The sequence below is a fragment of the Pan paniscus genome, chromosome 7 (genome assembly GCF_029289425.2).
Source record: "Pan paniscus chromosome 7, NHGRI_mPanPan1-v2.0_pri, whole genome shotgun sequence".
NCBI lineage: Eukaryota > Metazoa > Chordata > Mammalia > Primates > Hominidae > Pan > Pan paniscus.
Window position 1 is genome coordinate 17732942 of NC_073256.2, and position 12919 is coordinate 17745860.

A 12919-nucleotide genomic window follows, 5' to 3' on the forward strand; every position below is an offset into this window, starting at 1 on the left:
TTTGAGCCTTCTTTAAATGTGTTATTTGGAGTGCTCTGTTAAGTAGGTCTATAAATCTCTTTCATGTCATTTTTTTTAGTGTGGTGAACGTTTACAAACCGAGCTCCCAAATTGAAAAGAAATCATAAAAAACATAGGTTTTGGTTTGGAGGAAACCAAGTTTTCTTACCGTTTTTAATGTGAACCATCAAGAAATCTGTCAGCTTCAACGTTACTCTTCTGTGTCTCAGGGTTCCTGCTAAATGTGCTATTGATTAATCATGACAATGATGTGAATGTCGTGGGAAAATATGGAGCTTCATTTTGAATATCCTAAAGGCTCATTATGAAGACTCCCATTCTTTCCCTCCCCTGCAAGGGACTCAGGTGCTCATATTAAAGTGAAAATAAATTCACACAGAAAAATAGAAATCTAAAATTAAATATTTAATTAGAACTCTGATTTGCTTTAAAGATTGGTGGCATTGCACAGGCTATATTACACCCTCTTTATAATTTTTTTGACAAAAAAAGATACTGTTCATTTTAACAGGCCACTTTAATATTAATACATGTGTAATAGGATTGGAACTGAAAATCAGCTAGAGATGGTACATTTTACATTATTGGGAAAATTACAGTTCTGTATTGTAAAAACATTTATTTTTTAACAATGTACCTACATTAATCAAAAAATTACAGCATATTTAATAATTTTACAAATTCTTCATAAAAAATATATCTCTGTACAAAAAGGTCTTTCGCACCTACGTCATGACAGCAGCGTGTGGTGGGACGGGAGGGAGGGTCGGCGATGACAATGGGTTTTCCTGATCATAATGCCAGCGTTCTTTTTTTTACCCCCTTTTTATAATAGCTTTTTGTTGTTGTTTACAAAATATTTTACAGAAGAAAAAAATTATTGCAGCTAGCCTGAAAAAAGGCAAGATGTGTGTGTAAAACAAGCAGCAGTTTTAAACAGCTCTGAAGCATGTGTCCTGTGTTAGCGTGTGGTCGCGTCCCTCACGCGTGTTCCCGTTGCCTTCAGGGAAGAGTCTTCTAGACCTAACTCAGCAAGCACAGCTCCTGACTGCCCTAAAATGAGATCCTCCACCACCTTGCAGAGACGCCGTTCAACACTGCACACAACCCTAGGAAGAAACTAGGCAGAATTCTCACAAGAGAATTTCACTGATTTTTTTTTTCATTTAAATAACATGCTTCAAACTGGCAACCCTAGGACAGTTTGACTTTGCACACAAAGGAAAATCATATCTAATTTGATATGTGGTTTCTTGTATGTATGTATGTCCTGTCATTTCAGGATTTCATAGCATCGTTGACCAGGGAGCAGGTCAGGGATATGGGAACAGAGATGTTAATTCAGACTCTGAAGTCAGCATTTTGCACCTAGTTTGAATGACTCAAACTTAGATATGTACAATATATATATATATATATGTATGTATATATATACACTAATATGTATAGTAACCCTGTTCTCCCTTGCACACGAGCCTCCTCACACTTTCAATCATCTTCTTTGTTTCATTCAATGTGTGTGTTAGGAGCACGACTCCCGCTGACCTCGTCCCGTCTACTGTGAAACAGCAATGTAAGGATTCCCACTGGCAAAGCAAATCTCCAAGGATGTGGGCAGGTTGGCCAGGGAAAACTGTGCAGAGAATTCAGCAGAATGATACAGAATCCAACAGCGTGGGGTTCACAAGACAAAGGAGTCCCTAGGAGAGGCCAGTGAGTCCCCAAACAGCAGAGACCCTTTCCACCGAGGAACACAACACTGGGAGCCGAGCTCTACGGAAATGTCCGAATCAAAACGCGTGACTCTCCAAAAAATGCCCCATTTTCCTGACTGCTTTTCCTTTTCCACATTTGAAGTCCTACATGGAAACCTTCAGTACACCAACAGATAAATCAGTCTTAAAGCTAGGTGTGAATGTGTTCACTCCGACAACGTGAAGGCCAATTTGAACATTCTGACATTTCTATTACCAATGCCAATCTAAAATGTGAAACACAGAAAATTTGCCACAATTGAATAGGTACTGAAATATCAAATAATAAAATAAGTACTATCGTTTCAAAAATATTTTTATCAAATAAGTATAAGTAAAAGTAAACCTGATTTTCACTTTGAGTTTGTTACATAAACTTCCTCCCGGCCACATCTTCTACTTCATGTTTTGATTTTTATTTGCCCTGGGGATCTTATAGATTTTATTTGCATCATAACTTATCATTTACCTATAATGGAATTTAAACTTGAAAAGTCACTGAAATTACCTTTCCATCTGGAATCATAAAGCATGAAACAAATAACAAATGAACGTATAAAATATACCATTGTGAGAGGAGAGTGTGTGTACTTTTTCCTTCCCTCTAAAAGAACACTTAGTATTTTGATCCTGAACAATTTTCACTGAGTTCAAGGTGCTACTGTGGTATATTGTCTTTCAATGCAATATCAAAGATCGATGGCAGAGTAAAAGACAAAAAAAAAAAAAAAAAAAAAACCACTGCAAAAGGGAAGGCTGCATTGTGAGCTAAAACCCACAAGTTCATCGACTATCTAAAATAAATTACTATTCACAGTTTTACATGGCAAACAGAAATTTCTGCAAACCCCCTGCTATTAAGTAGTATCAGAGAGACAGTAATTGCATGAGGTGGTACTAAAGGAGGAAAACCTGTGAAATAAGGAGGCTTCTGTTTTTTTCTCATTGGACCTCTTCAATGAATTCAACACATAAATTAAGCTAATTGAAGCAATAATACAATAAATCTCTTCAATACTGTATTTCCTTTTAAAATCTGTGCCATATCTAGGAATACTTTTCCCTAACACTCCAACTAAGCTGATGGTGGAATGTTTAGCTTGATAATATGAAATAATGCTTATATACAATGGATAGTGTGTATAAACCCTGTGTAAATAATTTATTTTTTATCAGAATCTTAGTCATTCATAACACACTAGTGCAAAAAATTGTGCATTAAACATTCTGCGACAGAACAGCTGACTGGGAAATTTGCAAACATCCCTAGAGATGAACACACAGGGGAGCTGTGAGGTCCTCAAAGCTTGTCAGGTCTCGGAAGGACAGAGTGAAGCATTTGTAGGTGTGAGCCTCTATCAGAAAGGTGTCTTCTTCCAGAAAGGTTTTTTTTTTCTTCAGAGTATTCGTGTTCATGGGGGTTTAAAAAGGAAAAACAACACAAGAGAACACATATTGTGGTGCTACCATTCTGTCACCGCACCCGAAGGACATATCCACGAGCCCAGACGATTGCATTGAAAGGCATCCCAGCAACACAGAAATATGAAAGTCTGAGGCATTGAGTATGACGTGTTGGCGCGACGCGGCAGTCTTCCTGGAGTGTGCCTTGATTTCACACAGATGCAGCCAGGCATTTAGAACCCACTTTTGGAATGAAAATGCATGTGTAGTTTGATCCGTAGAAGACCCTGACACATTTGAGTAGAGATCCCCGCTGCACTTATGCCAGTAGACAAGGTTGAAGATCGCTGCAGTAAAGCCAGAGTGGAAGGGAGAGTGGTATATGGCACCAAAGGAATCACTGCTTGTCCATCAGAGGTATGGCTATGAATCAGTCCTGTTGGGGCACTGAGGGCTATACCACTGTACAGACTGTGTTCAGAGTTGTGTCAAACCTCACAGCCTTGGCTTCTGTGGGTTTTAAGTTTGTATCATACATGGGGTTTTCAAATGATGCTTGTCCATTGCTGTTTTCATGCCCAGCATAGCCATTGTATTGAACTTTTGGTCTCGTTCTAAGGAAAACAGAAAACAAATCATTAGAATCCTGGTTTCATTTGGAGATTTAGCAGCTGGAATTGTGTGCAGGAGACAACATCTACAGAGCAGGGAGCAGTATAGCCAGGATGTTTGCAAAGAAGGAAGGCATCCACACCTGCACACCTGTCAGTTTATTTGCTTAAATTGGTGATTGGGAGCATAAAATGGGTTTTAAAAAGTGAATCGATTTCAAAAATTAAATAAATTTTTTTTGAGACAGGGTCTCACTCTGTTGCCCAGGCTGGAGTGCAGTGGCACGACCACCACTCATTTCAGCCTTGACCTCTTGGGCTCAGGCGATCCTCCCATCTCAGCCTCCTGGGTAACTGGGATCAAAGATTTATTTACGCTTCCTACAAATGCCCCAGGGAAATCGGGAAGGTCCCAAAGGCTGAATCGGATTGGTTTTGTTTTGGATGTCTATTTATCACTGATAAGTTATACGGCCTTGGTTAAGTCACGAAACTTTCTACTACTCTGTAAAACAGGGTTGTGGGCATATGCCTAGCCTTTAGCGCGGTATGCTTACACCAGATTTCAAGTTTAAGCTTTTAGTTCACTGTCGTTACTAATATTCACAAAAAGTTATTTTTTATTTTGCCTCTGTTGAGTTAAAAATGAATCTTTATAAAAAAGGAACTATACTCATTATTAAACTGTTGTCACATTTTCTGGTTAAAAGAAAACCCCTACGTACAATCTATGATTAGAGAATTAGAGGATTTTCAGACTGAAAAGACAGAAACATGTCTGGTCTGCTCTGTCTCTGTTTATTCTTTCCTTATTCCAGAGGAAATCAGATAAGAAAAATGTGCCACGTGGCAAAAACAGAAATTTAATGTACATAAGCGTGCTCGCAAAAACATCATTTGACATTGGGCGTCAAGAAACTTCTGCCGAGCCATTTACTAGATTTCCTTATGTTACACATGCTCATTAAGAAAAAGAGAAGTACGTGGCACATGGCTCTGAGAAAAGGGCAGAACAGCACTTTGTGACTGCCCTTGGAGTGGGAGAGGTCCGTGACATTGTGCTTGGAACCTGCGCCAGCAGTGATCGTTAGCAAACAAATCCAGCCCCTCGTCAATGAAGTGAAGACCTGGCTAAAATGTTCACTCAATCGTCCAGATCACAAGTTGCCACAGTCCCTTCATGTGTAGGGAAATGCAATCCCAGAGTGGAACTGGCTGCAGCTGGATGCTGACGTGCAGGTGTGCAGCTGCACCCGGCAGAAGGCTGTCAGCACCTTGGGCTCTGAGGAAGCAACTCCCAACATGCAAGCAACAAACTCAGAAATGAGCAGAAACAGGGTTTTTCTGGAGGAATGCAGAGCCAACTCATTAAGAAATATTTATCTCTTTAGAGCCTGAGAAGCCAGTGTAGAGAGTGCTACAGGCTTGGTGCTTTCCTGACCAGGTGGTGAGAACTTGAAGAAAATGGATTGATGTGCTGCTGGCAACTGAGCCCTGGGCTTCCTTGCTTCTGCAAAAATTCCACCATCCCTCGCTCCTACGGCACAGAAGTAGAGAACTAAAAGACCCAACGGACTGAGAAGTCACAGTGGCCTCACAGCCGTCCTCTTGAGAGCTGTGAGAGGGAAGAGCTTCCTTCATATTCAACATGCAGGGCAGCCTCTTGGTCTTGATACAGTGTTAGGAAGGGGGGGAGTCCAGTTGTGATGATGACAGATTCCCCACCAACCCAGAGGAGGCATCACATTTACATAAAAATAAGCGCTATCTCCCTTATCTCTGGCTCTGTAATCTGAGATCTCTTTCCAAGGCACTGCCTTCACGGAGACACCCAACTACTCAGCATTGACAGGGAAGTTTCTAAGGTTTAACGACTAAAACTGGTGTGTATGTTGGATATAGCCCCCAATGCTACATTGCCTTAAAGTTAAGATATAATCAGAAGTGACATTTATGTATAAATATGCATATATAATTATGTGGGGTTATCTTTTTAACGGACAAGACAATCCCAGTCTTATATGAAGGTTTGCATCTTTGCAGGCAAGTTGAGGGAAAACAGCTTTAATGGACTAGACCTTTTCCTTGGGGTTAATGTGGATGCCAATCAAAAGCAAAAATAAATTTGTAGGAATTATAAGTTCCTACATATGTGTCTCTATAAGGATATTATATGACCCAGAGCAACCTGTGAAAGAAGATATATTTTTGTGCATATCCCTTTAAGAAGAGAAGCTCATCTAATCATGGCATCTTATTGGATAAGGCAGTGGCATATCTTTCTACATTTACTAAATTTTAAATTAGTCCTGAGCAGAAATTCAAGGATAAGGCTCATCGGACTTGTGTGTATTGGGTATTTTTTCTTCCAAAAAATTAACACAGATGTGCCAATCTTTAATTTTGTAAATATCATGTGAAATGTTTTTCATTGAGTCATATTCTTAAAGAAAGAACATTACTAGCCATAGGGAACTGAAGACACGGGCACAAGCAGCTAATACACCTTTGAAGCAACATTTTCTCTATTGTGTATTTCAAAAGTGAATATAAGAAAGCAAATATTTAAAGAGGCTATTTCATGAGTTTTGAAAAAATAATACCATGACAGTTTTTCTGTTTTAACCAGAATTAAGTGAAATATCTGTATTATGTACTGATATTTATTTAACCTATGTAATTTTATTTCAGGGGATCATAATTTATTTCTTATTATTTGTAGTTAATGCTACCATTTCAAATAGTATTTTAGAGTAGTTTGGCATTTCCAGATTCCTCCAGGTAATGTATTATCCATATATGGAAAAAATGTACAAGGAGTTTATAGTTCCTCCAAAATAATTGTTTTCTTCTGGCATCCACATTAATCCCAAGGAAAGGATCTGGTTCACTAAAGTTGTTTGTCCCCAAGTTTTGACATTTTACAGTTAGCAGAGTTTTGCAAATTCATGGGTATTCAGAACACTTTTTCAAGAGATGGAACATCTATATTGCTTACTACATATAAAGAGCTAAATTTGTATTTGTTGAAGAAAGAAATCAATGAAACATCTATCAATCACAGATTCACAGAGTTGAAAGTGGCCATAGAGAACATTCTGTTCAACCTTTTGCTGGAAGGTTGAAATACCTTCTAAAGGTTCTCATCGTTGGCCATGGAGCCTGAATGTAGAGACAGAATCCTTTATTTCATCTTTCAATTGAACATGAAAGAAAAAAACATATTATTTCTCAACTCAGTCATTTATTCTCTTATTTCTTAGATGTATTCTGCTTAAAAAGTAGGGCAGAAAACAACAGAAAGGACAACAAAAAATCTTGACAAATAAGCATTGTTAGTCCAGGAAAGAGCATTGCTCTCACTCATGAGTGGGAGCTGAACGATGAGAACACATGGACACATTGAGGGGACAACACACATTGGGGCCTGTGGGGGGCTGGAGGGAGGGAGAGCATCAAGAAGAACAGCTGATGGGTGCTGGGTTTAATATCTGAGTGATGGGTTGATCCGTGCAGCAGACCACCCTGGCTTACATTTAACTAGGTAACAAACCTGCACATCCTGCACATGTACCCCGGAACTCAAAATAAAAGTTGATTTAAAAAAAAAAGAACATTGCATAGTAATATAAAATACATGTGCATGTGAGCACGAGAGCATGCCCATTACTTAAACCCATAGTTTACACTCACAACGTTCTCAAACAGATGGTGTTTCTGCAGTACCTGTGTTTGTAGAGGTAAAATGCAAACCCTGATAAAATTAGAGCAAAGAAAGGAACCAGAATGGCAGCCGCCACAGAGCCACTGCTGGTGCCGTGGTAATGATTGGAAGAGTCTTGATCTGGGTTTAAAGGATCTGTAAGATAAAGGAAATATTAAATTTGTTGTTACTGTACTCTGCTTAAACAAATACATATGATAAATTTTGTAAATGGACATGAACTCTTCAAGAAGCAGACGGAGTTGCCATTTCACAGGAAACCAAATGATATTCTTTTCTAAAGATTTTTAATATCCACTTAATGACCGAGACAAAAAACTGACTATTTCCTACTAATAATGGAGAATACTATGCAAGAGTCTCAACATTTAAAATGTGAGAAAGGCAAAAGGGTCAGTGTACATCCTGACTTTCGTTTAGAGTTGTAGGTGTTTTCACAAAACTAACTGAAAACATTTATGTATTTTTTCTATATTCAGAGGTCAATAATATTTGCTGCTTTTTCAGGTCTTAAGGCCAGACTCGGCAAAATATGTCATTGAAATTATGTAAATATCCCAGTTATCCATAAAAATGGCATTGCATTCTTCATATGTGAATAGGATGGTGTCATCTGTCTTTATTTTACGTACATTCTGAAATTCACAGCAGAGTTTAGAAATACTCAAAAAAAATTATAGTTCAATGTCACAATGCAAGTTTCCATGAAGACACAAAATAATGCTAAAATGTAACTTTTTAAATTAAATAATTAGTTTTTCTTTTTTTTTTTTTCTGAGACAGAGTCTCACCCTGTTGCCCAGGCTGGAGTGCAGTGGAGTGATCTCAGCTCATTGCAACCTCTGTCTCCCAGGTTCTAGTGATTCTCCTGCCTCAGCCTCCCAAGTAGCTGGGATGACAGGTGCCTGCCACCATGCCTGGCTATTTTTTGTATTTTTACTAGAGATGGGGTTTCACCATGTTGGCCAGGCTAGTCTTGAACTCCTGACTTCAAATGATCCACCTGCCTTGGCCTCGAAAAGTGCTGGAATTACAGGCTTAAGCCACCACACCTGGCCTAAAATATACCTTTTGTCCATTGGAAAGGAAGGCAAATGTGAATACTTCAAGTATCATGAAGGTGATAGAATCAGCCAGGACTATGGAGTGTCTCATGGCATGGCACTGAGAGGAAAGCATTAAAAACTCAAATCCACAGACCTTTATTAAGCAACTGTTGCCAAAGGAGGAAATAAGTTCTTGAAGAGTGTACTAACAAAATATAATTTTGAGATGGATTTGGCCTAATTGCACGGAGTCACTTAATGCAGGTGTGCAATGAATCATGATTGGCGTCATCTCAACATAGCAGAATTGTTGAGAAGAAGCTGATCTGGTTTTCGTATTTCCAGAATTTATAAAATGTCAGATTCAAAGAGATGTTGCTGTATTTATTGTTTTATAAACCAGAAATGCAAAAAATCAATCAAATATTAAAAATATTTAAATCATTATTTGTATCAACACCCTTTAATTTTCATATAAAAACTTTCAAATGACATTATTTGCCATTTGCTTCAATAGATGTAGGATTATGACTGCCTACAATATTAACGTCCAATAGGAACATATTTTGGAGCAATGTTGGCTTTTTACAACTACTTATCTTTTTGAGATCTGTCCCATCATCATGCAAAAGGAAGATGCCAGACACTTGCTCTCTTGCAATCTGAGCACCCAGGTTATGGACGTGCAGTGAGTGAAGCCAATTGGGTGTTCCCACCCCAGGCACTGTATTGGAAGCGAGGGATGCAAAACATTCTGAGATGGTTTAAAATTTGTTCCATGGCTGAAGGGGTTCTAGAGCCCTGGGGACAACATGAAGTGTGTGTGTATGTGTGCACTGAGGGTGGTCCCAGCAGCAGCAGTGGTGCAGCAGTGACGTCCAGTGACAAGGGGTGGTGCTGTCCAACAGAGAGCAGTGGTGCCCTACTCAGATGGCACCAACTTCATGGGTTGGTTGTGAAAATCATGTTAGTACATCTCACGTGCTTACAACAATGCCTGGCACAGAGGGAATGTTCACACGGACTCATAGTCACAAAAATGTAAGTTTCCTGAAGCCAGGGATTTTGTTTTGTTTTGTTTGGTTTCGTTTGGTTTGCGTAGCTTTCCTCTTGACTCCTCAGAACCTGCAATAAAACCTAGAACACAGTATGTGCTCAATATATATTTGCAAAATTAAAAAAAAAAGTTTTGTCTGTAGAGCATTTCAGCACCCAAATATCTTTTAGTTTCCATTACGATGGCAAACATTGATCTCAAGTTTCTGTAATTCTGGGATTATCTGTCTTATTCTTCTAAATGTGTATTCCACTTACATTAACCACAGTTACTTTTTTTTATCTGAAAACAAAGCTACATACTTTTATCCATAATAGATAACAAAATTCCAAATAATAAAATGCTGGAAAATCTACGTGTCACAAGACACCTCACATGAAAACAAAGAACAACACATAAGAAGGTGTTTGTGAATTACATAACCAAACTTACTGTGAGATTATCACATGCCTGCAGCTCCTAGTTAATTTCAGTTACTTGCCCTTGTTTTAATAATTTGAAGGTTAATATACACACATTGTGTTAATTAAAATGGGATAAAGGGATATGAAAACAAATAATATAAAGGAAAATTAAAATAATCATTCCTTGCCCTACAAGGTAGTTCCTCTTTATAGTCGAGGGTTTTAAAAATTGTCCTTCCAACAATGTACTCGTAATATGTGTGATTATTTCTCTTTTCTTATTTTTATAATTGGTAATATTATTTGCATTTTGTTTATGTGGCTTTTAACCTTAACAGTCTATTTATGAGGCTCTTCCATTGGCATATATGAATCAGGTTTAATTTTTTAAGGTGTGTAGTATTCTACTGATTAGATATAACAACATTTATTTAGCCAGTCTACTGTCCAGGGACATTTAGGGTGTTTCTAATACTTCTATAATGCTGCAATGAAATCTTTTGCCTATATCTACACATTAGCAGGAGTCGACATTACATAAGACAAATCTTAAGAAGTAGAATTATTGACAAACAGAATTTGTACCTTTTAGTGTTGCTACATCCTACCTAATTGCTCTCTAAAGAGGCACTGCAATTTCATTCAATCATTATCCTACGAGGGTCTTCACAATAACACATGGACAGCTCTGTGCGATCCCTTTGCTACCCTCCTTTCCCTTCTCCTCCCCCTCCTTGTTTTCCCCTTTCCCTCCTCCTCTCTCATCGCCCTCCTGCCACAAGTTATTCTTGGTTCCTTGGCTGTTGCAACCACAACTGTTGCTGCCACTACTACAACGATAAATCAAACAGTGTTTAGGTAGTTATAAATTTACATTTCTTTACTGAAGAAGGAGGGTGAGCATCTTTGCACATGTGATAAGCTAGGTCATTCAATTTTCTAAAGAGCATTATTGAAACAAATGTACATCCTGTCACGCAACACTTCATGTTGGGGATACATTCTGAGAAATGCTTCATGAGGCAATTTTGCGGCTGTGTTAGCATCAGAGTGCACTCACACACCTAGACAGTGTTGCCTACTGCATATCTAGGCTACAGGTACAGCCAGTGGCTCCTACATGAGTAACACCGTGCACTATGACATTATGGCAGCTGTGGTGTCACCAGGTGTTAGGAATTTGTCAGCTTCTTTATAATCTTATGGGGTCACTGGTGCATATGCGATCTTTTGTTGACCAAAATGTCATTATGCTATGCGTGACTGTCCTATATAATTCATCCACTTAAGCTGAACACACAATCCAAGGCTTTCTCAGTGTATTCATAGGGTGGTGCAATCACCACCGTAGTCTCACTTAGAAGATTGGTGTCCCTCCAAAAGAATCTCAGTATCTCTTAGCTTTATTCTTCCTCTACCTTCATCCCAACCTTCAACCCAGGCAACCACTAATCAGTGTCCCATCTCTTTGGATTTGCCTGTTATGGACATTTCCTGTAATGGATTCATAGACTATTTGGCCTTTTTTTATCTGGCTTCCTTCACTTAGCATGACGTTTTCAAGGTCCATCCATGTTGTAGGATTCTTCAATACTTTATTCTTCTTCAGTGCTGACTAATATTCCATTGTATGGCTATATTACATATTGTTTATTCATTCATCCATTGATAGACATTTTGGTTGTATCTACATTTGGGATATTATAAATAATGCTGCTCTAAGCATTCATGTACAAGTTTTCTGTGACATATTTTTCAGTTCTTTGGGCTACCCATGTAGGAATGGAATTGCTGGAGCTTACAGTAACAACTATTTGATGAACTACCAGAGTGTTTTCCAGAGCAGCTGCATCATTTCACATTTCCCCAGCAAAGTAGGACAGTTCCAGTTCCTCCGCCTCCTTGCCACCCTTTGCTATTTGACTTTTAGATCACAGCCATCCTTGTGGATGTGAAGGGGTATCTCAGTGTGGTTATGATTTGCATTTCCCTGATAATGATTATAATCAACATCTTTTCATGGGCTTATTGCCATTTGCATGTCTTTAGAGACATATCTATTCAAATCTTTGGTCAATTTCTTATTTAGGTTATTTGCCTCTGTATTATTGAGCCATAAGAGTTCTTTGTACATTCTGGATACAAGTCACTTATCAGGTACATAATTTTATGTATTTTTCTCTCATTCTTTGTGTGTATGTTAGGGTTGAGTCATTCAATCTTAATGAGGAAACTAGTTTATTGTTGAGTTTCTTACGTAAGTTTTTGCATTAAAGCTGTCTTTCAAGTTAATTTTATTTTAGTATCCACTTAATGACAATCACGTTTTTTGGTTTATCTACTGACTAGAGAAAATTAGGAGGTTATTTTTATCCATAAAAATAGATGCTTGCCATCATTCCTAAATGAATGGCTGCTGTTGCAGAATTACGTAAACACAAACTTTTCTAATTAGTTGAAGGGGGGACTTACCTATGACTCAAATTATTTTGTAAAGTAAACTGTTTTTCCTGACAACAAGCTCATCATCACATGAGAATAAAAATTCCTTGTTAAACCAAGCTGTTAATTTGTTAGATTAAAAAGAAAAGGGGTAATGCAAAGAAAATGTGTAATAGCAAACTGATAGTTCAGGTCAAATTCACTGGATCAGTCAACTTAGACATCTACCCAGCATCTTGTACAGCTCACTGGGGTGTCCTTCAACAAAATTACTAGAGCGTGTGCTACAGAGAGAAAGGAGGACAAATAACTCCAGGATTCGGCTTAGAGCAAGAGAAAAAACATTACCCATCATTAGTGTTGGTCTAATGCATTTATTCCATTTCATTACCTCAAAATAATATAACCCAATTTAACATATAATCTCGGCCACTGCCAACATTATAATGCTCGTCT

The 12919-nt window shown here is 38.2% G+C and overlaps 1 protein-coding gene across 2 annotated transcripts in view; it reads right to left on the bottom strand.

Annotated features, from left to right (window-relative positions):
- Nucleotides 1-405: 405 nt before the first annotated feature.
- CSMD1 (CUB and Sushi multiple domains 1) overlaps nucleotides 406-12919 on the bottom strand; it is a 2070470-nt gene continuing 2057956 nt past the window's right edge. For both annotated transcript variants that reach the window (XM_034966977.3, XM_034966976.3), the window contains 2 exons: nucleotides 7517-7649; nucleotides 406-3793 (listed from right to left, as the gene is read on the bottom strand). In XM_034966977.3, the coding sequence (XP_034822868.1) occupies nucleotides 3634-3793; nucleotides 7517-7649 (293 nt within the window). In that variant the 3' untranslated portion in view covers nucleotides 406-3633. The remainder of the gene's footprint in view (nucleotides 3794-7516; nucleotides 7650-12919) is intronic.